At 37.5% G+C, this 27,832-nt stretch overlaps 1 protein-coding gene across 3 annotated transcripts in view; it reads left to right on the top strand.

Moving 5' to 3' along the window:
* The first annotated feature begins 1,644 nt into the window (after positions 1-1,644).
* LOC149218996 (clavaminate synthase-like protein At3g21360) overlaps positions 1,645-27,832 on the top strand; it is a 37,499-nt gene continuing 11,311 nt past the window's right edge. For 2 of the 3 annotated variants that reach the window (XR_016249203.1, XM_089384213.1), the window contains exons 1-3: positions 1,645-2,113; positions 2,295-2,545; positions 3,595-3,951. Coding sequence is in view for 2 of the 3 variants with exons in the window: in XM_089384213.1 (XP_089240339.1) it covers positions 1,751-2,113; positions 2,295-2,545; positions 3,595-3,946 (966 nt within the window). In the remaining variant the exon portion in view is untranslated. Of the gene's footprint in view, positions 2,114-2,294; positions 2,546-3,594; positions 4,327-27,832 lie in introns of those variants that run through there. The other variant, XM_089384212.1, reaches the window with a different exon arrangement.

The following is a 27,832-nucleotide window of genomic DNA, read 5'->3' as shown; positions in this document are numbered from 1 at the left end:
TCTGCACCCATGCTCTTGCAGAACTCTTGGTTGACCCATCAAATCTGGGAAGAGTTATCTTTCCCACTCTCTTCTCTATGTCCTAGTTCTGCCAGCCTCCCCTATACGATACCCCAACTCTTGTTCTATGCTTATCCTTTAAGTGGAAAAACTCCCAGAAAGACATGGCCATCTTGATTCTCAGGTCCAACGCATCATACTCCTCAATCCCCTCCACGAATGACCTCATGAGAGGTGAAAATGAGTCTAGTTCTCATGAGGGTATAGTGGGATGGTTGGAAGGACCAATTATAGGTGGGGTATCCTTATGGTTTGTGCATGCATGCATTTGGCTCCCTTCACTAGTTTGGGATCCACCTTCCCCATGATTGTCTTGTCTCCCCTGGTTCTGCAAATGCACGCTAGCCAACTATGCTAGCATGTCCATTATCAAGTTCTCCATGCCCCCTGAGACCACCAAAAGGTGTGAATTACCCAGCTAACCACTGATGTGTATTGCTAGAGAAACTCTTTGCTGAAGCAATCCTCAACCCCTTTACTGAAGAATCCACCCACCAAATCCAATCTCCCTTTCAGAATGCTAGATCCTTCAGCCCTTTTTCCCTTTGAATTGTCCCACTCCTATCCCTGTGTAGGCTTGTCCAAAGAGGCCCACGCATTGCTAGAAAAGATGAACTCGAGCCTCAAGAATGGCCCAATATTGACCATGAAAAATTCCTCCAAAGTCCTTGCACCAATATGGGAAATGCTCCTACAATTTTCTGCTCACCCACATAACTGAAGTTGGCACGGTAACTGCTAGGTTGAACTACCTCTGCGCGCAGGAAGTGTGCACTAGTAGTTCAATCTGTTGGAAATGATGCTTTGTGGAAGCCCTGGAATGAACTCCCCAAATTCCCTCGCTACACTCGAAATTCTTCGAAATTGGTGTGGATTTCGCTGGAAATCCCTTGTGCTCAACAACACTCCAACCCTTGCATTGAATAGCTCCAAGAGAGGTAAAATTCTGAAGTATGATAGTCGAAAGATGAGAAATGTTTCCTTGCTAGCTTGTATAGTCATGACTCCCTTGTCTCCCCTTGGTGGCCCCCACAATCAAAACTCATCCTCCTTCCTTGAGGTTTGAATTGCCTCCTTTTGCGGCCTCCACATTCCACTAGGAGTTCAATTTTTCCATATTGGAGCGTATTGCCTCCCTTTTTTTAGCATGTGACACACTCCTCCTGATCTCCTAGGTCAAAAATTGCCAAAATTTTCCTCCAACACCCAAAATGGCAAAAATGTGTTTTTGTTAGCAACTCTAAACTCTATGGAATAAGGGATATCACATTTATATGGAATAAGGGATATCACATTTATATGTTATATTTAGATCAGTGTTTGGAATGTTTTAGTAGAATATGGATATGATTATACAATTTGATATTTTGATTAATTTTAGACAATGTAAACACTCTATTATATCAATATAAAGTTGTTGGTTTTTGTCTGGTTTGGAAATAAAAAAAACAACCAGACAAGCGAAAATCCTGTGTATGACTGTGACTGAGACTAAAACGATGATCATTGCCATTTTTTATTTTTATTTTTTTTTCTGTGAATCGACCACCAGAAAATTAACTTATAACAAAAGGTAACCACGGTTGTCCGGTTACTTATGGCAAGCAACTATAACACTAACCTCACTATTTGCAAAGGACTGCTATACTAAGATTCAAGCGATAATTCTGAACAGCAGCGAGAGAAAACAATGAAGGAATTAGCCTTCTTGCAACAAGGAAGAATTGCCCAGCAGCAGATTCTCGAAGATGGCAGCCTCTTTCCGATGGTTCTGCTTCCTCCAGATGAAAACCCCTCAATTGGGTCCTTGCTCAACGCCATCCAACATAACAAGGAGTGGATCGACAGTCAACTAAAACAGGCTGGGGCGTTGCTGTTTAGAGGATTTCCATTGAGAAGTGCATCAGATTTCAATGCAGTGGTTGAAGCATTCGGATGGAAAGAACATCCATATCTGGGAATAGGTTCAAGGACCAGAATTGAAGGAAGGGTTTACACTGCAAATGAAGCTCCTCTGGATCAGCCCATCAAATTCCATCATGAGATGGCTATCGTAAGCCAATCTTATCCCTTCCACAGTACAGTTTCTTGTGTTTCTTTCTGGCTCTTCAAACTTATTCTTGGTATAATTTTTACAGTTTCCTGTTGTTCTTTCTGGCTCTTCAAACCTATTCTTGGTATATTTGTTTTGCCCCGTTCATCATTATTCTTGGTATTTGTTTTTTTCTTTTCAGTTTGATGAGATTCCTACCAAATTAATCTTCTTCTGCGAGATTGCACCTCCGGAGGGAGGGCAGACAGCAATCGTTTTAAGCCATAAGATCACTCAAAGAATGGAACAGAGATACCCACAACTTGTTAAAAAATTGGAGGAGGTGGGGTTGATTTATCTTGCCAGCATCCCTCAGGAAGACAATTCTCAGTCCTTTTTTAAAGGATGGCAATCCCGTTATGAAACCAACAACAAGCAAGAAGCAGAAGAGAAGTAAGAAAAAAATGACAAAGCTGTATGTAATATACATCCATTTTCATTTCTCAAGTATATATCTGAAATTTTGATAGGGATTTTTCCATTTTCATTTGTGAAGTATATATCTGAAATTTGATAGAGATTTGTTAAAATTGCAAGTTTGTTATTTCTATTTCATCTGAGTTCTGGAAAGTTTTTTTTAGGGTGTTAAATAAATTTATGTATTTAAAAATGTAATTTAGACAACCAAAAGTTATAATCTTTCACCAAAAATTTGACAGAGATTTGTTGAAATTACAAGTTTGCTTTATGTAGTTTACAGAATTTGAATAACCATTTAAAAAAATGTATTTTAAATAACAAAAAATTACAATGCATTCAAATATAGCCGGTTATACTTCCAGGACAGAGTGGAAAAAATATATTTTCTACTTTTTGTTTTTAAAATTAAGATAAGAAACAATTTATGTACTAAACTGTGTGGGGAAACTATAATATCTAAAATAATATCTAATATATATAAAAAAAAAATCTAATATTTTAGCAGTTGTCTATAACGCGATTTTTTGAAAGCTTTTCCGGCAGGTTTTTCTGGTCGAAATCCGGCAGGAATTTATTGGAATCGCAAGTTTCATAGCTAGTTTCTGCACAATGAAAGCGTCCCAGGGGTTTTCTAGGGTGCTGAATCCAAATATGCAGTTAAAAAACCATTTTAACTGCAACAAATCAAGATTTAACTTCAATTTCTTCCGCCAGATTCCGTCACCGGAATCTCCAAAAAGTCGCATTATAGACAACTCCGAATACTTCACCCATTTTAAACTTAAATTTTCAAAAATTACAATTTCTTAACATACAATTTCCCAAAAATTTTGTTTTTAACATGAATTTGAATTATGAAACTCCACATGCATTTTTAAGTTAAAAGATGAATCTATATTATTTTTCAGTATAAATCTCTGTTACTTCGGATTCAGCTCAGATTTAAAGTGCAATTACCATTTATTTTATTTTATTTTGAAATAAACTGAATAATGATCATGTGGTGTGGTTGTTGCTTCCAGGCTTGCTATGTCAGGTGTTCCAGTATCCAAAATAACCTGGGCAGACGATGGCACAATGTTTTCAGAAATGGGACCTGTTGTTTCCATAAGAACGGTTGACAGAGACACAGACCAGAGGAAAGCATGGTTCAACCCTACAACACTTGGACTCCAAAACTCAGCCCTAAAACTCGGAGACGGTTCCCTCTTTCCTGAAGAGGCAATTGAACCCTGCATCCAAATAACCGAAGAAGAGTGTGTGGACATCACCTGGGAAGTTGGTGATGTTCTGGTGCTGGACAATCGCTTTGTACAGCATGCCAGAAGGCCTTCAACCCCACCTAGAAGGGTACTCGTAGCCTTCTGCAAGTAGAATGGGTGGGTATTCGCTCGACTGCCAAGCATTTGCTGTGCTATTGTTTCCATTATTGTTGTGGTGGGTAATTAATCTCTGAGCTTCTCTCTTCCTGCCCTTCCTGGAAATATCCAGATAGATCTCTCATGGTTTATTTATGCAATAGTTGCAATTTGACTAAAAACCAAGGTCCTTTAACAATCGTTGCCAAAATTCATGTTAAAAGCTCAGGATGGACCAGTTAGCCTTAAACAGAATTAAGTGAAAAAGTTTTAAGGTCGGGCTTTTAGTGTTTCTGAAAATATTAGATAGGATATTATTTGAAATTTACAATCTCTTACCTAGAGGGTTAGATTATTTTTATGCATAATTTAAATGTTTTTTTATTTATTTTTAAATTTGGTTTAAAATTAAATTAAGATATCATAATAGTAAATTTAAGTTTGTTGCTTTTTTTTTTCAATGTGCTTATGTATTCAAAATCATATTTAAAATAATGGAAAATAGTCATTTCACTTAAAAATGTAACATTCAATTTCAATTTTAGTAACATTCAATTTCAATTTCAATTTTAGTAGAAAAAACAAAAACAAAATTTTTTTTTATCATTTTTGATAAGTGAAATAAATTTATAATTTATAATAAAAAGATTTATTTATTTGATATTAAATATTAATTTTTCTTTTTAATTCTGGATCTAGCTAAGAATCAAATATCTTTTTACTTTAAAAGATGTTTGCATCTTAATCTCTTTTTATTTTGAAGGAGGATCAAATCTCTTTTTATTCTAAAAGAGGTTTGCATCTCAATCTCTTTTGACTCTGAAGGAAGTTTGCATCTCAAGAGATTTGATCTCTCTGTGTGCTCGGTAGATCCAAGATATCACTTGGTGCATAGATTTATCATGTTTTCAAAATAAAAATATGGTAATGCTCAAAATCCATCTCTGTTATATAAAACACAACTATTGCCAAATTTTGAAATTCTTGAAATGCTTGTGTGATATGTTTACATACAATTATATACATCAACACTTTTGTCTTCAATTGAGCATCAAAGATCCTTAATTATTCCCTGTTGTCTTTACTTAGTTACTATGTATACATATTGAGACTTTAAAGATAAAATGAGTCTTGTGAAATCATCATCCCCAAATAAGACATGCAAATCCCTATTTAGGTCTTGAATATATTGATTAGGGACTAAAGGCATGGGGTTTTAGCTTTGAACCATGCTCAAGACTAGAAAACACATCCTTATCAAACCCAATTATAGAAATTGGGCCATGTTCCTTTTGTTGGACACAAATTCCATTCATGGCACTTATACATGGGTTGTGAACTAGAAAACATGCATTACAAGTTGAATCCATAGTTTTCCATGGATTTTGAGCCCCAAAACTACATATGAAGGCCTAAAACCATAACATTTTTCCTTAAACAATGCATTTCACCACAGAAATCATTCATAATGCTTCTAATCCATCTTCGAGGTGAAATTCATTAACATGTTTACCTACAACCAAATCCTTATATGTATCAACAAATTCAAGATCATTTCCATATAGTTAGAGGCATTTCCAAGTCTCATGTCCATAGTAGTAGAGGATTATGGCTAGCACGTCAATTAGAGATCCAAGTGTTGCACAAATCAATTATTTCTTCCCTTCTTATTCTTGACATTTAGATGGAATTATTGAAGGTATGTGGATCACTTATGATAGTGGTCATTTTGTAGTTTTCTCTATCTATGCATGAATTGGAGAGTCTTATGCATGTGTGGGTGATCATCTCCTTCCCTAGAATGTAGTGTTTTCGTTAGCAATTAACTTGTGTAATGGAGTAAATCTCCTTGTTATAGCACGAGAACTTGTGAATCAAATTAGATAATGATTTAGTTTGATATGCAACTAAATTGATTCAAATATGATCATTATATTGTTTGTCATCTATCTCGATACTTGTAGAGTGGAAACATTGGAAGAATCAACTTGCAGGGTCATTTTCACCCATTGTTGGGAGGTGAATCAATATATATATATTATTATTATTTAAACATTTAAATGCCACAATGCAAAACATGAAACACAAGATATATGTGGAAACCCTTTTGGGATAAAACCACAAAACTTCTTTAAATGATGGTTCTTTGCAGGCACCAACATAAAGGAGACACCAATCCCCTCAATTTCTCAAATTCATAGACACCAACCTACAAGAGACACCAATCCCATATATATGCTTTGTAGGTATCAGGAATATGTCAATTTGGAAGGTGATATTGTTTAGATTATGTTGGAAGAAACTCCACTTTTCTATAAAAGAGGTTATACCACATTTATCATGGAGTAAAATAACCTTGTTATAATTTATTATTAAACAGATAAAACTACATTATACCACATGTATTATGGGAACGTAATTTTTCAATACCTCTTGGTATATAATAGATGTTAGCGAGTCTTGTAAGGTACACAAGAAAATATATGCCTTATCATTGTAAAGTGGTGAAGCATTTGTGGTGGTGATCTCTCTAAGATTAGAGATTTATAAAGATAATAAATACACTATTATCTTCTCATGGATGTTTTCCCAATTGGGGTTATACCACATAAATACGGTGTGTTTGTTGGGTGTGTTATATTCTTTCCACGATGTTGGGTGTGTTATATTCTTTCCACGACTTGCCCCATGCTATATTTAGTGGACGAACCTACCTATGGTTTTGTGCATGGATTTCGCACATGGTTTTAGGCATGATGGTTTTCTGCCAATGGTATGGATTTCACACATGGTTTTGGTCATGATAGCTTTCTGCCCATGGCATTTTGTAGATCTGGTCAAGGAAACTACAATTATGTTCTAATCTAGGGTTAGTGGATTGGGGTTTATGGATGCTTCGACATGTATATATATGTATTGTAACATTTAAAGGAACATAATGAAAAATCAATCTGGTAGTCCTGGCTTTGCAAATTAGGGGAAAATCTCTGTGTTTATCTATTTTATGTTTTATGCTCTTGCCATTGTATATCTTGCCATTGTATATATATATATATATATATATTAAGAATTTGTTTGCAGGTAATTTTTGTACAGGGTTAAAACGCACATTTGGTATCATAGTTGTTTCGGCTTCAAGGGGATGCCTTTACTGCAAAGGGGTTTCTCTTGGGCCTATGCTAGACCTTGTTGAGTGGGAGATCTATAGGAGCAATTCTTGTGGTGATAGAAGATGGTGAGAAATGGAAAGATAAAGATCGAGAAATTTAATGATCAGATTTTTGAGTTGTGGAAACTCAAGATGGAGGATTTGTTGGTGGATAAAGATCAGTGAATTGTGGTAGATCCGAGTACTAAATAAACAAAAATGTATGATGAAGACTGGAATAAGTTGGACTGGAAAGCAAAGAGCGCAATACAGTTGTGTATCTTAGATTTAGTATTGTTGAATGTATCAAGGAAAGCTTTGTCAAAGGCTTTGTGGGACAAATTAGGGACTTTGTACCAATCTAAGTCTTTGGTGAATAAATTGTTCCTACGAAAAAAATTGTATAACCTGGGGATGAAGGATGGAGACTCGGTGACAGAGCATCTGAACACCTTTAATACTGTGGTAAGCAAGTTGTTATCGTTGATATTAAAATTTCAGATGAAGATAAGTGCATCCGTTTTTTGTGTTCTCTACCATATTTTTGGGATAGTCTGATTGTTGCAATAGGTAGCAATACAACTACCTTGCAGTTTGATGAAATAGTTTCACATCTGAGGGTATTTGGATGTGATGCATATGTACATGTTCCAAAGGAGAAGCGAACCAAGTTGGATAGTAAATCTGAAAAGTGCATCTTTATTGGGTATAACGATGGTTTAAAGGGTTATAAGCTTTGGAACCCAGTAACAAGGAAGGTTGTGTACAGCCGAGATGTGGTGTTCAGATAGGTGAAAGATGTTATTAAACATGAATTCCAATCAAAGGAACCTAAGAAGATAGAGTTTGAGCTAAAGGAGGAAGAATCAGACTCTACAGCAGAGGAGGAATCAGAAGATAAAGAGCCACAAACTCCGGGTGTGAGAAGATCAGTTCGAGAAAGAAGGCAGCCAGAAAGATATAGTCCATCTACTTTCTGTTCAAATTTTACTTTATCTGTTCAAAACTGTGAAGGAAGCAGTAGATTTAGAGGATGGAAAACTCTAGAAAGAGGCCATAGTTGATGAAATGACATCTTTGCACAAAAATGAAGCTTGGGATCTGGTGGAGTTGCCGGCTGGAAGGAAACCCATTGGCAGCAAATGGGTGTTCAAGAAGAAGACAAATGCAAAAGGAAAGGTGGAGAAATACAAAGCTTGTTTGGTAGAAAAAGGTTATTCCCAAGTGTCGGGAATTGATTTTGGTGATATTTTTTCTCCTGTTGCCAAGGTAACTTCTATTAGATTACTTTTATTTGTTGCTATTGCTTTTGATTTTGAGGTAGAACAGATGGATGTGAAGACAACATTTCTTCACGAGGATCTGGAAGAGGAAATCTACATGAAGCAACCTGAAGGCTTTACGGTGAAGGGTAAGAAAGAACTGGTATGCAAGTTAAAGAAGTCTCTGTATGGGTTAAAACAGTCACCAAGGATGTGGTATCAGAAATTTGTTACATTTATATGGGTACTTGGCTTCACCAGAAGCAAAGCATATCACTGTGTGTATTTTAAATTAATTGGTGACTGTGTTATTTATTTGGTCTTATATGTGGATGATATGTTGTTGGTTGGAAATGACAAAGAAATTATCTAGGATTTGAAGACCCAATTGTCCTCCAAATTGACATGAAAGATCTTGGTGTTGCAAACTATATTTTGGGCATGGAAATTAAAAGAAATCGGGCAAGTTGGATTTTGTAGGGATGATGAGAAGTATTAAGAAAAAAGATGAAAGAGTAGTTGAAGGGGCCATGGTTGGAAAAGAGATAGTTGAACATACACCCATTGATGAGGCATCATCCATTGATGAGGTATTCATGGTTGTGACTGGGTTCTCAGGTGATAACAATGCACCACAGGTCGGTGAGGTGCTGGAAGACAACTCCACTATTGTTGAGGAGCCGATAGGTACAGAGGCCTCCAGATCTATGACGGAGTTGCTAGACGATAGTCGCCTACAACTGACTAGTGAGCATATCATGCATATTGGGTTATCTATGGAGGAGTAGTCAAAGGCTCATGTCGAGCCTATGATGGAGGAGGATGTGCAGCCATCCCTCAGGCTATCCATTAATGAGAGACATCATAGTTACCACACGTTGGGACTTCAGCACAGTTCGCTTCAGAGGCACATTGACAGGATCTACAGTGCTATCAACCCATCCTTACGCATTGGATTGAGAGAGGTGGAGTTGTCTAGACATACCAAAGGGGATGACCAGGTTAGCAGCACTGTTGGGTCACCTTTTCCCATTGGAGAGAGATAGAGACAGAGCTACCTAGTCAGATCTCATGTGTTGACCTAGGTAGTGGGATGATACGGTCAGAGTTGCACAAGATGCAACATTCACATGTCAGACTTGTTCTATGTGCTAGAGTTTGTGCATCTGATCCCTCTCTTGGGGTTGGATGGTAAGAGATTCTGAGTTGGTACCCGATGGAGTGGGCTAGACTCATGGAGATGGTCGTAGTTCGGAGTAAAGCTTAGTGGGAGCTCTCAGACATTGAGGGTGTTGGAGGACCAAGTTGGCATTGGGATCTAGGCGGGGCTTCTCATCCGATATTAGACATGCGAGATGGCTATAGCATTGATGAGGTAGTCAACCCGATGCCTGAGCACATCCATTCCTTAGGGGAGCTCTAGTTGAAACTAATGGCTAGGTGGTTTGTGAGAAGAATCCATTGGTTGTTTTTGCATGTTGGTTGCGCAGGATGAGTTAACATTCTCTGGCAGGAGCGGGTTCGAGGAGGTGGCATGGGTAGGTCACCAGAGCAACTATTGTGCGGAGACGATGTTCTCCCATTGAGGTTTAGGACTCAGGGGTCACAGATAATCGACACAACAGAGATATCCCCCCTAACAGGAGAGGAGTTAGGGTGTTCAAGCTACCAGGATGGACGAGGGGACATGACGCGTGTCATGGTGGGGTCAGTATCAGAATGGTAGACACTTTGGCACATGCAAGATACCATATGTTATAGGGTGGTGTTGAGGCAAATTAATTACCTATCATTTAATTGTCAACCCGGGGGTTTTGTAAAACTTTCGAAGCATGCATGCACTATATATGCTAGAAATTAACTTCCAATTTAGATCAATCTAACTACTAAACCAAATAACGATAAACCAAATTCACATATTCTAATTCAACAATCAATTCAAAGGAAATTACAGTACAATGTTTGGAATTGAAATCTTAATCTATCACACTTGCAGGAATTGAAATCTTAATCTACCACACTTGTAGGAATTGAACAGCACACCACTTTTTCAAAAATGAAATTGCATGAAATGAAATCTACTCTAAGGGATCATTCCAATGTCTTTCTTGAATGGATTTTCTGGATACAACCAAATATTGGTGCATCCAGATGACAGACTCAAGACTACTTTTAGAACTAAGTGGGGAACATATGCCTACCAAAAAATACCTTTCGGTTTGATTAATGCTAGAGCTACCTTCTAAAGAGCAATGGATATAGCATTCAAGGGTTTAATTAATAAGTCAGTTGTTGTCTATTTGGATGACATTACTGTCTTCTCCAAGAAAAGAGCAAATCATTTACATGATTTGAAACAAATTTTTGAACGCTGTGAAAGGTATGGGATTTCATTGAATCCCAAGAAATCATTTTTTGCTCTTGACCAAGGTAAACTCTTGGGATTTATTGTCTCAAAAGATGGTAATTATATCGATCGAGAAAGGATCAAAGAGATTTCTGATATTCCACTTCCACATAATAAAAAATCAATGCAATCATTTTTAGGTCAAATAAATTTTGTAGAAAGGTTTGTTCCGAATTTTTCACAGATTGTTTTACCATTACAGACCATGATAAAAAAAATTCAGTGTTCAAATGGGGGCGTAAAGAAAAGGAAGCTTTTGATTCAACCAAACAGGCAATCATAAGTGCTCCTGCATTAAACACTCAAAATTTTTCAAATCATTTTATTCTATATACTTTAGCATCCGATACTTCCTATGCAGCTGTTGTTTGGTCAATTTAGTGATGTCTAAATTGCAACTTTTAAATGTCAACCCGGGGCTCGTAAGCTGATGAAGTGAGGTGTACTATATGTACTTAGGTAACTGTTTTCTTAATCTTTTGTCGTTTTTATCTTTTTAGTTTGTTTTTGATTGTATCTTTCCTAATGTGATGTGATGGAGATGTAATAAAGCGAGTGAATGTGGGTGATTGTGATGATTTCTAAGTGATTTCTTGAAACTTAAAGAGTATTCTAAAAGGAAACTTGAACAATAATTGAAATGAAATCAAAACATAAAATCAAATAAAGGGCTAATGGCATCGGCCCAGTATCTCTGCTGCTGATGAAAATGAAAATGAAACCTATATTAACTCAATGAAAAGCAAGAACAACTACTTTATACTACTTTACACTATTTTAACCTTCATTAAAATCTAATCAATGTGAAATCTAAGTGAGACAAATCACACCATTTTAACCTTTTCTTAATCATGTGAGAACAATTATGAACGGGTCAGCAATGTGAGTCTTAAAGCAAAATAAACCAAGCTGCACTAAGTGATATTTTGGCTCTCAATAAAGGTATTGGATTATGGAAAAAGAACCATCAATAGATGAACAACTTGATAACTACTGAGCAGAAAGTAAAGTGCAAGTTAAAGAAATGATACTAATGAAAATCAAACTACAGAAAAATAAAGGTCAGCGGCCTAGACAAGATGATCACACATGCCACTAGTTGTACAAAGAAAAGAAAGAAAACTGTCCCGGGCTTGCCTAAGAAACCTGCATAACACACTGATCAGTCATGAACAAAAGTGCAGAAATGTAAATCAGCAGAATTCAAAGTTTATGTACAGCGATTATACATGTTGAAAACGCAGCAATTAAAAGACATCTGTACAGCTATTATACATGAAACAAGAAAAATAAATGCTGGAAATTAAAAGTAAAACTACTGTACAGTGGCTGCCGCAAATAGGGGCCCTCTGCCTACTTCAGCCAATCCAAAGAGCCGTTACACGCTTAGAAACAGAACAGTCTTCTCATGTATTAATCATCAAAATGTCAAGTACAGTGGGGAGCTCAAAATTACAAAATGATTACAGCAACGACTAACTATCCAGCGTTCAAAGACGCTTTATTTATAACAGAGGAAAGTAAACTAACTTAACGAAAACTAAGCTATTCAAGCAGCTGTGTATAAACACGTAATCTGGTTGCGTCCTCGGATTTAGGCAACGGTCGTTGTGGGCATTCAATCTGCTGTTGGATTCGTGTTTCCCACTGTCTTCGTGGCTGAGGAAGATGCCACCTGTTCTTCACGTGCTCCAAAACAGAACACCCAGAGCCGTGCCACCGCTAATGACTTTTGTTGACCGTATTTGCCTCCTCGTTGACCACGGGTTTTTTATGACCGGTTTGGGTGAGCTGGAAGGATACACACCATGTCCTTGGTTCCATGAACTTGCCCATGTGGCTCTTCTTCCCGGAGGACACCTGGAACATATCATTTAATAAAACAGCTGCGGAATCCGGGGTTGGCTGCGGAAACCGGGATCAGCTGCGAAAACCTTGTGTGAGCTGCGGAAACGCAGCACTTTGAACCAAAATTCTAAACCAACAACAGTCATTAGCATAATTAGCAAACCATGTAAAAAGTCCTAAAATACAATGATTTGAGCAATTTGATGGAGGGAATGAGTGGCAAAAGAAGGAAATGAATAGGAAAAGGAGGCTGAGAGGATGTGTGAAGAAGTGCAGGTTTGAGGCTCAACATACCCCCACTGTGAAGGTGTTGCATGTCCTCATGCAACCAAAACTTTGTCATTGTTTTTCAATCCATGTGCTCAGATGCTTCTGCCAAAACATCTAGCCTTCTTCTCTTTCTCCTTGCTGCCAAAATTGTCCTTGGTTTTCTGACTAAACACCTGAATTTCAAATTGATCAATGCCCTGCTCAGCTTCTTACATTTTCTCTTCAATTTTTTGTTCTTCTTCTGCCAGAGTCCTAAGTGAAGCATGGTATTGTCATGGACAATTTTGTCCACCTTGATTTGTTCTTTCAATGCTTCGTTTTCTTGTTTAATATGCCGGTTCAGGACTTCTAGCTCAAACACCTCCTGTTTTAAAGATTGGACCTGTTCATCAAGAGGCAATATAGTGCTTGGACCTGCAACTAATTGCTCCAAGGTCTCCAAATAATTGTATACCTCCTGCTGGTCAGGGTCAATTTCAGGTGTTCTTCTTGGGCTATGTTCAAAATCAAATTCTGTTTGAGGTTCTGGCTGAAAGGGGCTCTCTTCACGTGGAGGAGTGGACTCAACACGTGGAGGACTCGACTCAAGGTCAAGCTGAGTTGGAGCCTTTTCAGGTGTACCTTCTCCCAAATCAATGAAATGTGATTGTTTTCCTTTAGTCACACTCATTTTTTCTTTAAGTCTACTGCTTCTTCTCACTTGTGCACTAATGCTCTTTTGCTGGGCACCCTGTTTTTTTTTCTGTTTCTTCTTTGAGAGGGCAGCAGCTTGAAGTTGTGCTAGTCTATCAGCCAAGGTTTGAGAGTCTTCTTCTACTGAAGGTTCAGGTGATGGATATGATTCTTGAACAATTTTTTTCCCTTTATCCTTTTTCTGCTTCTTGGTTTTATCTCCCTCTTCCTCTTCTTCTTGAGCAATTTCTTGAGTTTCTACTGTAGGAGGATCTTGGGCTGCAACATTTCTTTCTCTTCTCCTACTTCTTTTTGGGATTCTAGGGGAACTGCTAGAGGCTTCAGTCACCTCTTGGAAATGGTTTCTGATTAGAAACTTTTCCCATGTATCCTTGTTGTTTTTCAATTGCTCTTCTATGAGAATTCTAATGAACCCGTGATGATACAAGTGGGGTTCAATATGGCCTACATTCTTTTGGACAGTGGAACTCATTTTCTTTAGGCTTGCTAACAGAAAGTGGGGTAAATTAAGGGCATGGCCTTCCATGAAATTCATCATAAACCTTGCATGGTACATATACATAATGCCAAAGCGGCCCTCACATGTGATAAACTTTTGAACAAGTAATAACAATGCAGTCCATTCTTCCTTAATTACATGCACAGGAATCTCTTTAGTGAATATTGAAGTGTCCATACCTGGGTTCTTAAGCATGTCTTTCCATCCCTGATCTTCCAGCCCTCTGTTCTTAAACCATCTGTCTCCCTCTTGTGGTAAACTGGTTGCTGCTGCTATGGTGTTCTCTGTTATTGTGAATTTCAGGTCCCCTACTTCCACAATGTGTCCATTGAAGGATCGAGCAAATGCTTTCGTTACCTCCTTATTATACCCTCTGAATTTTTGAATAAACTTCAACCACTTTGCTTTCTTTAATGCTTCCTTCATCTGTGGATACCCTTCTAAATACTTCGGACCCTCAGGTTCAGCTCTAAGCAGCTTCCCCATCTTCGGCTCTCAACTTCGGCTGAAGCTTTGACTGTGTGTGGATGCTCAAGGAGGATGCTCACGGGAAAAACAGGTGGATTACGGCTGTAAGTGGAGTAGCCGTAACGTAATGCAAGGCGTATTGCAGAACTGTAATCGGGGTTTGAAACAGAGCTGTGGAGTTTGCGGCGGAAATGAGAGTGGAAATGGTGTGAGTACAAGGGAGTAGAAGACAAACACGAGAAATGAGTTCAACGCATGCGGAAATGGAGTGATAAGTGGATGGAATAACGGCCGAATCCTTTAGAGTCAGGTGGCTTACGCACACGTTTCAGCGTTGGCTGCGGAAATGATGGTAAGGAGAGCCGTGGTACATTGGGTTACATCACAGAGGTACGACCAATAAATGAAAGCGCTGCCCCATTTCGAGTTTGAATTAAGAGTGATTATGGAACCGTTAGAAAGGTATGAGGTGGATTATCATGGAGGAGGAATGGGATGATCTTGCTGAATCATTGCATTTAGTGGCTCTTTCCATGATTTAATAACTATGCATAAAATGACATTAAATTGCTGTTTGGAAAAGATTTTGATCATACCTTCATAAGTTCGCCATTTGTTGATTAAGGTTGCTGACCCATTATTGCTTTTTGATCTTGCAGATGCCTCATATCCTTGCTATTCTTGGTGATGATGATACCTCTGACTGTGACTTTTGAAAACAGAGTGCTACTGTAGAGACAGAGTGTGCTGGCTGCGGAATCATTTCGAGCTGCGGAAACTGGTGCGAGCTGCGGAAACGGTTCCCAGCTGCGGAAACTAAGACAACTCCCCTTTAGCTGCACAAATTTAGTTAGAAAAACAACTAACTGAATGAAATAGTCCTGAGAGGGACTTTTATTAATGGAATGGAATGAAATGGAAATGGAATGGAGTGAAGTGGAATGAAGATGAAGATGAGATGGAGGTGAAGATGGTAATGACAAGTGAGGTGGAGTGAAGATGGAGAGAAAGAGATTTTTTTTTTTTGAAAATATAGAGTGTCAGGTGTCCCTGATTTTCACTCCATATTTTCTGTATAAGACCGCCAATCTGAAATTGGTTTTCAGGCTTATACACTTTTTTTTCTTTTTTCTTTTTTTTTTTTCAGAAAGAAACAAAGACTAGGCTGATGGAGGAGAAGAATTATTCTCCACCAGTCTCATTGCAGAATTCTCTTGAAACATTTTGACAAAGTCCTCTTTTGAGAGTGGCTTATGATAAATTTTCAATTGGTGGCCATTCACAATGAGAGGAGTTTGAAACTCATCAATAGTCTTGACTCGAACTGCTCCATTGCTAAAGACTTCATCAATCTCATATGGCCCAAGCCAATGAGTTTGAAATTTTCCTTTGAAGTCTTTAAACTTTGAATCAAACAGTAACACCCAATCTCCCTTTTGAAACTTCTTCTCTTTGATATATCTGTCATGCCACTTAGTTCTTTGGTGCTGAACTAGATCGGTCCTTAAAATTGCATCTTGTCTTATTTCATCTAGCTCATTCAGATGCTCCATTCTGTGCTTTTGGGCTTCTGATAGACTCATCCCCAACTGAACTGCCATCTTGAAGGTCTTGACTTGGAACTCAATGGGGAGCAAGACTTCTTTCCCATAAACAAGTTCATAGGGAGAATGTCCTGTTGTGTTCCTCCATGTAGTTCTATAGGCCCATAAGGCTTCAGGAAGCCTTTCTGCCCAGTCTCTTCTGTGAAGATGAACAGTCTTGGTGATGATGCTCTCAAGAACTTTGTTTGTGGATTCCACTTGGCCATTTGCTTGCGGATGGTATGGAGTAGATTTTCTATGCTTGATTTTGTATTCCTCCATTAGCTTCTCCATCAAGTTAGATGTAAATTGACTTCCATGATCTGTCACAATTTCTCTTGGGACACCAAAACGAGTAAAAATATCCTCAAAAAAAAATTGAACAACTGAATTTTCAGTGGCAGAAGGCAATGCCTTGGCTTCTACCCATTTAGTAACATAATCAGTGCAAACCAATATATACTTCTTTTGTTTAGATGGTGGATTAATAGGTCCAACAAAATCTAAAGCCCATTTCTCAAAGGGTTCGATGAGTACCTGTGGCTGTAATGGCATTTCATTTGAAAGAGTTGGTCTCCCAACTCTTTGGCAGATGTCACACCTTCTAACATATTGTTTTGCATCTTTGAAGAGAGAAGGCCAATAATATCCTAAAGAAAGGATTTTATAGGCCGTCCTCTTGTCAGCAAAGTGTCCACCGCACGGTTCATCATGACATGCCTTAAGGATGTCAGGCATTTCATCTTCCCGAACACATCATCTGATCACACAATCTAGCCCTGTTTTGAACAATTCATTAGAAATCCATGAATACTTTGAACTATCCTGAATGATTTTCCTTTTCTCATTAGGAAATAAGTGTGGAGGTAGCTTCCCTGTGACCAAATAGTTAGCAATATCTGCATACCAAGGAGTTTTAGTAGTTACTGCAAACAGATATTCATCTGGAAACTTATCCTCTACGGGAGAATCTTCGTTAGTATTTTGGATTCTAGACAAGAAATCAGCTACTGTATTTTGTTTTCCTGGTCTATCTAACACAGTAATATTGAATTCTTGTAAAAGTAAAAGCCATCTTGTGACTCTGCCATTAGTAACAGGTTTGTTCATGAGATATCTAATTGCAGAATGATCCGTATGGACAAAAGTTTCATAGCCAGTTATGTAATGTCTAAACTTGTTAATTGCATGAACAACGGCTAAGAACTCTTTTTCAGTCACAGTATAATTTAACTCAGTGGGAGTCAAATTTTTACTGGTGTAATAAATGGCATAAGGAACTAAATCCTTTTGACCCAACACAGCTCCTAGAGCTGTATCTGAAGCATCTATAGAAATATGGAAAGGAAGTTTCCAATTTGGCCCTCTCAGAATGGGTGCTTCAGATATTCTTGTTTTTAGAGTTTCAAATGCAGATTGACAGTCAGGATCCCACTTGAATTCACAGTCTTTTGTAAGTAATTTGAAGAGCAGAGATGTTATCTTGGTGAAGTTTTCAATAAATCTTCTATAATATCCAGTAAACCCAAGAAAACTTCTAACATCTTTTTGACAATTTGGAATAGGTAACTTGGAGATGACTTCAACTTTTGATCTATCAATTTTAATTCCATCTCCTGAAATATGATGTCCTAAAACAATCCCTTCAGTAAACATTATAAAGCATTTTTCATGACTTAATGAAAGATTTGTTTCCTTACATCTTATAAGGACTTTTTCCAAATTTTCTAATGCCTCTTCAAATGAATTACCATAAACTGTAAAATCATCCATATAGACCTCTACACAATCATGAATTAGATCAGAAAAGATTCCTAATACTGCCCTTTTAAATGTTGCGGGTGCATTACATAATCCAGAAGGAAGTACTCGGTAAGCAAAAGTTCCCCATGGACAGGTAAATGTGGTCTTGTCCTGGTCTTCAGGTGCTACCTGAATTTGATTGTAACCTCTAAAACCATCCAAAAATGAGAAATACTTTTTGCCTGCTAAAGTATCTAATACTTGATCAATAAAGGGTAAAGGAAAGTGATCCTTCAAAGTTGCTTTGTTCAATTCCCTGTAATCAATGCAAACCCTCCATTTATCATTCTTTTTGGGTACTATAACCAAAGGGGAAACCCACCGACTATCTGAAATGGGGTAAATGAAGTTTACATTAAGTAACTTTTGGAGCTCTTCTTTCACTATCTCCCTAAGGTTTGGATTCATCCTTCTTTGAGGTTGTCTGATTGGTTTACTGTTTTCCTCAATGTAGATGTGATGAATGCAAGTCTTAGGGTCAATACCTTTCATATCGGTATACTCCCATGCAAATGCAGTAGAATGTTTTTGCAAGATTTTGGTTAGCTCCCCTTGTTGTGATTTTTCCAAGTTTCTGTTGATATTCAATGTTTTTCCTGGAAAAATCTCAATGGCAGAACTACCAAAATCTTCCATAGAGAAAAGAGACATTTGTCTAGATGATAGACACTCAATGTCAGAATCCAACTGAAATTGTGTGGAGTCATATTCTGAAGATGGTTCAAAATTTTCTAATGTGTTCAGAATTTGACTATCTTCACTAACCTCAGAAATGGTAAAGACAATTTGTATAGTATCTTCATCATCAATCCACTCATTATCCCCTATTTCTGTAATTGCTTTTGCTGGAGGATACAAATTGAACTTCTTTGTCGAATTACCATCAGAAATATACATATCCCCAGACCTACAACTTATGAAAGCATCAGCTGTGGCTAGCCAAGGTCTTCCTAAAATAAGAGGATGTCCTCCTAGATTACTCTTGGGAGTTAAAATCATGAAATCCACTGGATATTCCCAAGAGTCTAGGGAGACTGGAATGTCTTCTAATACACCATCTGGTTTAATAATTGATCGATCTGCAAGTTGCAATAAAGTAGGTGTAAAAAGAAGATTAGGAATTTTTAGCTGTTCCATAGTCTGTCTACTCATGATGTTGATAGCAGCCCCTAAATCAATCAAAGTATTTGGTATTTCTACCCCATTGATATGTGTTTTGACAATTGGACTACCAGGGTCTACATATTTCTGCATAGTAATTTTTCCCATCATGATATCTGCAATTTTTCCTACCAGGTGGATCCTTCTGGTATCTCTTGGTTTCCTTCCTGGTCTTTTAAGGCTCAACTCCTTTATTGTTTTTGTTAGAATAGGAATTTCCTTAATGGCTTGTAACAAGGGAATCTTGATACAGACATTCTTCAATTCATCTAAAAAATTATAGTCAGGCAACCAAATTTGTTTTTCCACTCCTTTGTCAATTTGTAATCTTTCAGGAAAAGGAGGTGTGGATAAAGATGCAGGTTGCTCAATTATGGGAGTTGTGGGGGTTAATTCTTTTTCTTTTTCTTTTTGAGTGTTTGGGTTTTGAAGAGATGCTTCAGAACCCTTATTGGCTTCAAGAGATTCTTCCTCAAAAATGCTTTGCTTTTGATCATTTATAGAAGGCTTATCTAAGACTCTACCTGATCTGAGTTGTACTTCATTGAGAGGAACAATCATATAGGTAGGAAATGGTTGACCTTCCAACATGTAAGCATTTTGAGGATTTTTATTATTGGGGTTTGGCAATGGCTGAGAAGGAAGTTGATTTGACTTCTGTTGGAATGGAAGCAAGAGTTGAGAATTTGGATTCTGTTGAGAAGGTTGTTGTTGTTGAAATGGCAATGATAGTTGTGGATTTTGATTTGGAAGTTGTGGAGCTTGTTGGCTTTGAAAAGATGGAGGATATTGGTAAAATTGAGCAAATCTCCCATAAGGATTTTGCATACCTTGTACCCATGATTGAAAAGGATTTTGAGGTTGGGACCAAGGTTGTTGCCAAGGATTCCAATTTGGTGGGGGTTGAAAATTCATAGAGTTGTTAAACCCTTGATTTTGTTGCCCCTGCTAAGGTCTCCTTGCAACAAAACAGAGAGATTCGAGTGTATTTGGATCTTCTTGAAAGACAGCTTTGAGCCCAGGGATTGAAGGACAATCCTTGGTCTCATGATTCTCTGAACAAATTACACATGTCTCTACAACTTTTGCATCCAAGGGACATTCCCTTAGAGCATGTTTCTTTCTACACTTTGTGCAAAAGATGGCCAAAGCCTCAGCTTCTGCTTTCTGCTTATTGTGAATCTTAAGGGTGTCTAATTGTTCACTAAGACTTCCTAAGATATCAGTTTTAAATTCATCAAGCATATTGCCAATCTCAGCCCTACTTACTGATCCAGTTGCAGATTTGTTTGCTCTGATGAGAGAAGGATCTCTAGGCCCTTTTTGAGTTTTAGACTTCCCCCTTGAGAGATGGACACATAGTTCTGCTATATCATTGAGTGAAAGTTGAGATATATCTCCCTTTCCCATCATGTTCAAAATATCTATCCATTCATCTCTAATGGCTTTCAATAGAAGGGCTTTTAAGGTCTCCTCATCTAAGTTGTTCATTTTTGCTCTTTTCAAGTTGTATTGAAATCTTTCAAGCAAATCCTCCAAATTTTCATCCTCTTTTTGCATCATTTTGAATACCTCATCCTTGTGATTGGTGGGCATACAATAGTCCAGGTACCTATCCAAAAATGTTTGTTTCATATCATTCCAAGACCTAATGGACTGAGTGAGTAATCCCATGAACCACTTCAAGGCTGCTCCTTTCAATGTTGAAGGGAACAGTTTGAGTTTTTGAGAGTCTTCCAGATAGTCATAAGTTCGACAAACGACTTCAAACTCAAATAGAAATGTTTCAGGGTCTTCATTCCTCATCCCATGGAAGTTTGGGAGGACAGATGGTGAGATGTTTTTCATGGTGGCTCGGGAGTCCTCATCGACTATAGGAAATCCGAATGAGTTATCTCCATCCCTATTTCCCCCAATGTTACCTCGACCTCCTCCATTGTTTCCTCCTCCTCCTCCTCTACCTCTACCTCTACCAAATCCAGGTGCTCCTTCTTCTGTCATGGTAGTCTCCCCGGAGACTTCAGAGTTTTCCGGTTCCTCTACTAAGGGTGAACGAGAAGGAATTTCTCCCTCTTCTTCAGATGATTCTACTTCTTCAATTACAATTTGTCCTCCTATGGAAGGAAGAAAAGGGTCCCTTTCTGATTCAGATTCGATAGATGGTGTGGGAGAGTCAACTATTGCCTCTTGAATTCCAGGAATCCTAGGGCTAGGAGTGTAAGTTGGAGATGATGGAGGTGTCTCTTGTCTATTCCTTGAAGTAAATGGACTTGTAAAAATCGAACTCTTGGCTCTAGCTAAAAACCTTCCCCTAGAATCTCTTGCTCTATGCATGTCATTTTTTTATTTTTCTTCAAGTCGGGGTAATAGTTCTCTTTCTGATCTTCCAGGTCACTCTAGGTGCAAGAAGAGAGCATACTCAAGAAACTATTAAACCAATAACTTTCTCTTTTCTGATCCTCCAGATCGCTCTAGGTGCAAGAGGAGAGCATACTTTGAGAGGTTATTAATTTTCCTTCCTTGAAATTTTCTTGTTTTTTTTTTTTTTTTAAGAATTGGCTACCTAATTTCACTTCCCCGGCAACGGCGCCAAAATGTTTAGTCAATTTAGTGATGTCTAAATTGCAAATTTTAAATGTCAACCTGGGGCTCGTAAGCTGATGAAGTGAGGTGTACTATATGTACTTAGGTAACTGTTTTCTTAATCTTTTGTCGTTTTTATCTTTTTAGTTTGTTTTTTATTGTATCTTTCCTAATGTGATGTGATGGAGATGTAATAAAGCGAGTGAATGTGGGTGATTGTGATGATTTCTAAGTGATTTCTTGAAACTTAAAGAGTATTCTAAAAGGAAACTTGAACAATAACTGAAATGAAATCAAAACTTAAAATCAAATAAAGGGCTAATGGCATCGGCCCAGTATCTCTGCTGCTGATGAAAATGAAAATGAAACCTATATTAACTCAATGAAAAGCGAGAACAATTACTTTATACTACTTTACACTATTTTAACCTTCATTAAAATCTAATCAATGTGAAATCTAAGTGAGACAAATCACACCATTTTAACCTTTTCTTAATCATGTGAGAACAATTATGAACAGGTCAGCAATGTGAGTCTTAAAGCAAAATAAACCAAGCTGCACTAAGTGATATTTTGGCTCTCAATAAAGATATTGGATTATGGAAAAAGAACCATCAATAGATGAACAACTTGATAACTACTGAGCAGAAAGTAAAGTGCAAGTTAAAGAAATGATACTAATGAAAATCAAACTATAGAAAAATAAAGGTCAGCAGCCTAGACAAGATGATCACACATGCCACTAGTTGTACAAAGAAAAGAAAGAAAATTGTCCCGGGCTCGCCTAAGAAACCTGCATAACACACTGATCAGTCATGAACAAAAGTGCAGAAATGTAAATCAGCAGAATTCAAAGTTTATGTACAGCTAGTATACATGTTGAAAACGCAGCAATTAAAAGACATCTGTACAGCTATTATACATGAAACAAGAAAAAGAAATGCTGGAAATTAAAAGTAAAACTACTGTACAATGGCTGCCGCAAACAGGGGCCCTCTGCCTACTTCAGCCAATCCAAAGAGCAGTTACACGCTTAGAAACAGAACAGTCTTCTCATGTATTAATCATCACAATGTCAAGTACAGTGGGGAGCTCAAAATTACAAAATGATTACAGCAACGACTAACTATCCAGCGTTCAAAGACGCTTTATTTATAACAGAGGAAAGTAAACAAACTTAACGAAAACTAAGCTATTCAAGTAGCTGTGTATAAACACGTAATCTGGCTGCGTCCTCGGATTTAGGCAACGGTCGTTGTGGGCATTCAATCTGCTGTTGGATTCGTGTTTCCCACTGTCTTCGTGGCTGAGGAAGATGCCACCTGTTCTTCACGTGCTCCAAAACAGAACACGCAGAGCCGTGCCACCGCTAATGACTTCTGTTGACCGTATTTGCCTCCTCGTTGACCACAGGTTTTTTATGACCGGTTTGGGTGAGCTGGAAGGATACACACCATGTTCTTGGTTCCACGAACTTGCCCATGTGGCTCTTCTTCCCAAAGGACACCTGGAACATATCATTTAATAAAACAGCTGCGGAATCCGGGGTTGGCTGCGGAAACTGGGATCAGATGCGGAAACCCTGTGTGAGCTGCGGAAACGCAGCACTTTGAACCAAAATTCTAAACCAACAACAGTCATTAGCATAATTAGCAAACCATGTAAAAAGTCCTAAAATACAATGATTTGAGCAATTTGATGGAGGGAATGAGTGGCAAAAGAAGGAAATGAATAGAAAAAGGAGGCTGAGAGGATGTGTGAAGAAGTGCAGGTTTGAGGCTCAACAGTTGTATTGACACAAATCAATGATCAAAACGTTGAAGCACCCATATCCTTTTTTAGTTCAAATCTTCAAGGTGCTGAGATTAATTATTCTGAAGTAGAAAAGCAAGCTTTCGCTGTGTTCAAATCTATTAAACACTTTAGGCCTTTGCTCTTGAGAACTCATACAAAAGTAATAGTCCCATTTTCAGCAGTGAGACAATTACTAGTCCAAAGGAAATTAGGAGAGAAGAGGGCCAACTGGGTTACAATGTTACAAGAATATGATTTGGACATTAAACTAGCGAAAATTGTCAAAGGCCAAAGTTTTTGCAGGTTGTTAGTAGGAGCTTCTAACATTCAAGAGCATGAAGGTTCAAACAATATTGAGGAAATCAACGAGATAAGTACCATCAACCCTGAATCTCAATATGTGGATTTTTTATTTTATTTAAAAAATGGGTACGCTCCTTCTAATCTCTTTTACAAAAATAAACGTGCTTTAAGATTGAAAGCAAAACACTTTGAGATTATTGATGATGTGTTGTTTAGAAGAAAAGATGATTCAATTTTGTTAAGATGCCTTGAAAAAATTGAGGCACAAAAAGTCTTGCAGGAATTACATGATGGTCTAGCAGGAGGACAAAGATGATTCAGTTTTGTTAAGATGCCTTGAAAAAACTGAGGTACAAAAGGTTTTGCAGGAATTACATGATGGTCCAACAAGAGGACATTTTGGAGGTGAGACAACAGCTCACAGAATTATACATGTTGGTTATTACTGGCCCACCTTATTCAAATATACCCATGAATATGTAAAGAAATGCAGAACATGTCAAACTGCCAATGGAAGACAAAGAAAGCCAGCTTTTCCTTTGCAACCAGTCAACATTGAACAACCCTTTGAACAATGGGGATTGGATATCATTGGAGAAATTATTCCACATTCATCCAAACAGCACAGATATATCCTTACAGCCACGGATTACTTTACAAAGTGGGTAGAAGCAATTCCTTTGAAGGTAGCCAACTCTGAGGCAATTATTGACTTCATAGATCAGTTCATCATTACCAGGTTTGGCATACCTAATGCTCTCATTTTCGATAATGCATCTTATTTCTCTGGAAATACCATACTTGAATTTGCTATTAAAAGAGGGTTTAAATTGAAATACTCTGCAAACTACTACCCTCAAGGTAATGGTTTAGCAGAATCAACCAATAAAAATCTTATCAAAATCATTAAGAGAATTATTGATCAGAATCAAAAGAATTGGCACAAGTCTTTAGTATTTGCACTATGGGCAGATCGCATAACGCAGAAGGCCTCAATAGGCACTTCTCCATTCAATTTAGTGTATGGAAAGGAAGCTGTCATACCAGCAAACTTAGCACTCCCATCTCTAGCCTTAGTGCAGTTTATTGAAGAAAATCCCTCATCTTCTATTCAATTGAGATATAATCAAATCCTTAAATTAGAAGAAGAAAGGGAAAAAGCCAGAATTACACATGCAAAGCATCAACAGGTTATTAAGTCCTCTTTTGATACAACTTCCACCAGCCCAAAATTTTTATAGATTGGTAATCTTGTTTTGAAATGAGACAAAGCTCACGAAGATAAAGGTAAACACACTAAATTTCAGAAAATGTGGCTAGGACCATTTCAAATCATCGAGAAGATAGGCCCATCAACATTCATATTGCAAGATCTATCAGGAAAGAGAGATTCTCTTCCTGTCAATGGGCTTATCTTGAAGAAATTATTTACTTAAGGAGGTAACCCCTCTTATTTGTAAATATTCAATTTGTAGTCTATTGGTATGAATTTGCAGTTTTGTTTGTTTGCTAGAAAATAAGGTTGTAAATGGCCTTCTATTGGCCTTTACTATTTTGATGGTTGTTTAAAAAAAATAGTTTTAATATTTACTTTTGATAAATGGAAGCCCTAAAGGAAGATAAGGAAGTTCTAGGGAATTAGATAGAATGAAACTCTGAAAACTTATTTTATTTTTGTAAGATCTTTTCAAACCTTGAAAATATTGTAAATCATCCCAAGTTTTAAAACCCAAATGAGGTTATCTATAAAAAAGCAATGACTGATCCAAACTTAGCATCTACAACTCTTAAATTGTCATCCATATTCTCTTAAGGAGTAAATCATTCACCCCATCCACAAAAGTTTATGATTTTTCAGAGTGTAATTTTAAAATATGTTTGATATAGAAGATGAGAGGTCTCATTACGAACCTGCTTACCATGATCATGGGAACTAATTAAAGTGACATTACCAATACTGCATATCAAAACAGGGTAATGGCTTATACTTATAGACAAGGGGTCTCATCACAAGCTAGCTTGTTCAGTTACACTACAACCAGTGAATGGCATTGTCAACATCTGGCCACCAAACTAGGACAATGACTTTTTATCTTTTAAAATAAGAAATAAAGAAGATGGAAAATGCAAAAAAAGAAAATATGTGGAAACATATCTTTTTGGATTTACTCTTAGAAATTATACTCTGAAATGGATGGGACAATGAATGATTGAATGGTTAAAAGGTAACCATGTCGAGACTATAAACATTTGCTGGCAATAGAGGCTCTACCTATGACAACGGAGTCATCATATAAGCTAAGTTGGAGAATTCCTGTTGTTTTATCTTTATCAACCAATCAAGGCTTAAATAAACTTTGAATGTTTTTATTTTTAAGATGAAAAAGAAATTGCAGAAACATTTTTTTATTAATCAGAGTTAATGATTATCTAATTGTTCTTAGATTATTTTCTTTATACTCTAAGGTTTCCAAATTAAGAAAGTCAGAATATTGCATTATATTCTTAGAGATAACTGTTTCATCCAGTGAATCACCAATTATTGTGTTGTACAACAACCCCCCATTTTTAAAATTCTATCAAAAAACTTTAAATAGAAATGGGTCCCTTTTTCATAAACTTAGACAAAATTAGTGATTTAATAAAACCGCTTGCCTGGCATTAATCATATTACACATAAAAACCCTTATCAAAAGGCCCGATGCAATAGAGCTATTATCCAAAATCTTTTGATAAAATGTGAAATATCCTTTTGAAAAGTCATCATAAGTAACTCTCCGATGCGATAAAGCGATGAAGATCGCATATCGCAAAGATAAAAGGATGCACTCAAATAGGTACTCAATAAAACCTCCAATCCGATAATGTAATCGCAATCGGCAGTCGGAGGTATCACACAACACATAGCAAGGATGACTTTGAATCTCTCGATTGCAATATTATAAAGAAAGGCGTTCATTTCAAAGAAACCTCGTTAAAAGGTATTATTTGCGAATATAAATTTTAAATAAAGAAACCAAACTATTCGCTGAACACACCCGCCTTATTATATTTTCCTTTATCATAATCGGAGCTATTAGTCTGAAACGTTAAGCTTGACCCATTGAATCCCCCGATTGCGATTCACGATTTATCCCTGATCGCTGATCGGGGAAATCTAAAGAAACGCTCGAAAATATCATTAAGCATATGGCCAATGCGACGGGTAATTATGACATTTATTTACTACGATTTGCGGCTATGATGGTCATTAATTTCGCAGTTAAGGGTGAATCCCTTGAGGATTTCACCTGTGGTGATACTTAATTACATTTGGTTTATCATACGCAAATCACCTTAACTATTTTCATTCCATATTGGCTTTCATCAGAAATATTTCTCTGTTACGTTTTCCATTGTCTGTGCAGAGTCACTCAGAACTCATGAACCCAGAAAAAATGGGAAAGAAGGTCAAGAAAGCCAAAGCTCCTGTTGTAACCAAAGAACCAGAGCCGAATAAGAAAGGATTGATATCAGATACGACGTGCCTCGGCTTAGGAAAAGCAACCTGGGAGAGTATCTATAATTTACTAGAAGCGGAAGAGCCTAAAGAACTCGAAGAAGAAGCTACGGCAGATTCTACAAGCAAATCAGAGAATACGTTGAAAGAATTGGCTTGCTCATACCTACACAGGATAGCAGCGCGTGCCAAGGTTTTGCCATATAATGATGTGGTCAGATGGATTGTTGAAAGAATTGCAACTACAGACAGGATGTTTAGTACAGCCGAAGGAAAAGTGTTCGGGTCATTTAGAGCAGAGGACCTCAGGCAAATGTACCATTTACCCAAGCCAGAGAAGCATTATAATAAAGCATTCCTGGAAGCTTTTGTGAAGGAAAACGACATTGAATCAGAACCTATCAGGCAATGGAGGCACTTCCCAACCAAGCACAAACACGAGACATCGGGTATGTACTCTGTTGATTCATTAGCCTCTCCTTATTGTTATGCGGGTGCAATGATGTGTAGACTCTGGGGAGTCCATGATTCTACTAAATTCTCCATAGATATGGTCCCATTAATGGAAGCTGCAATTCATG

This window comes from Pinus tabuliformis, chromosome Q (genome assembly GCF_031772625.1).
Source record: "Pinus tabuliformis cultivar Carrire ecotype Pingquan chromosome Q, CPIR1, whole genome shotgun sequence".
NCBI lineage: Eukaryota > Viridiplantae > Streptophyta > Pinopsida > Pinales > Pinaceae > Pinus > Pinus tabuliformis.
Note: the sequence above shows the minus strand (reverse complement) of the source record. Positions and strands in the feature narration are given on the sequence as shown.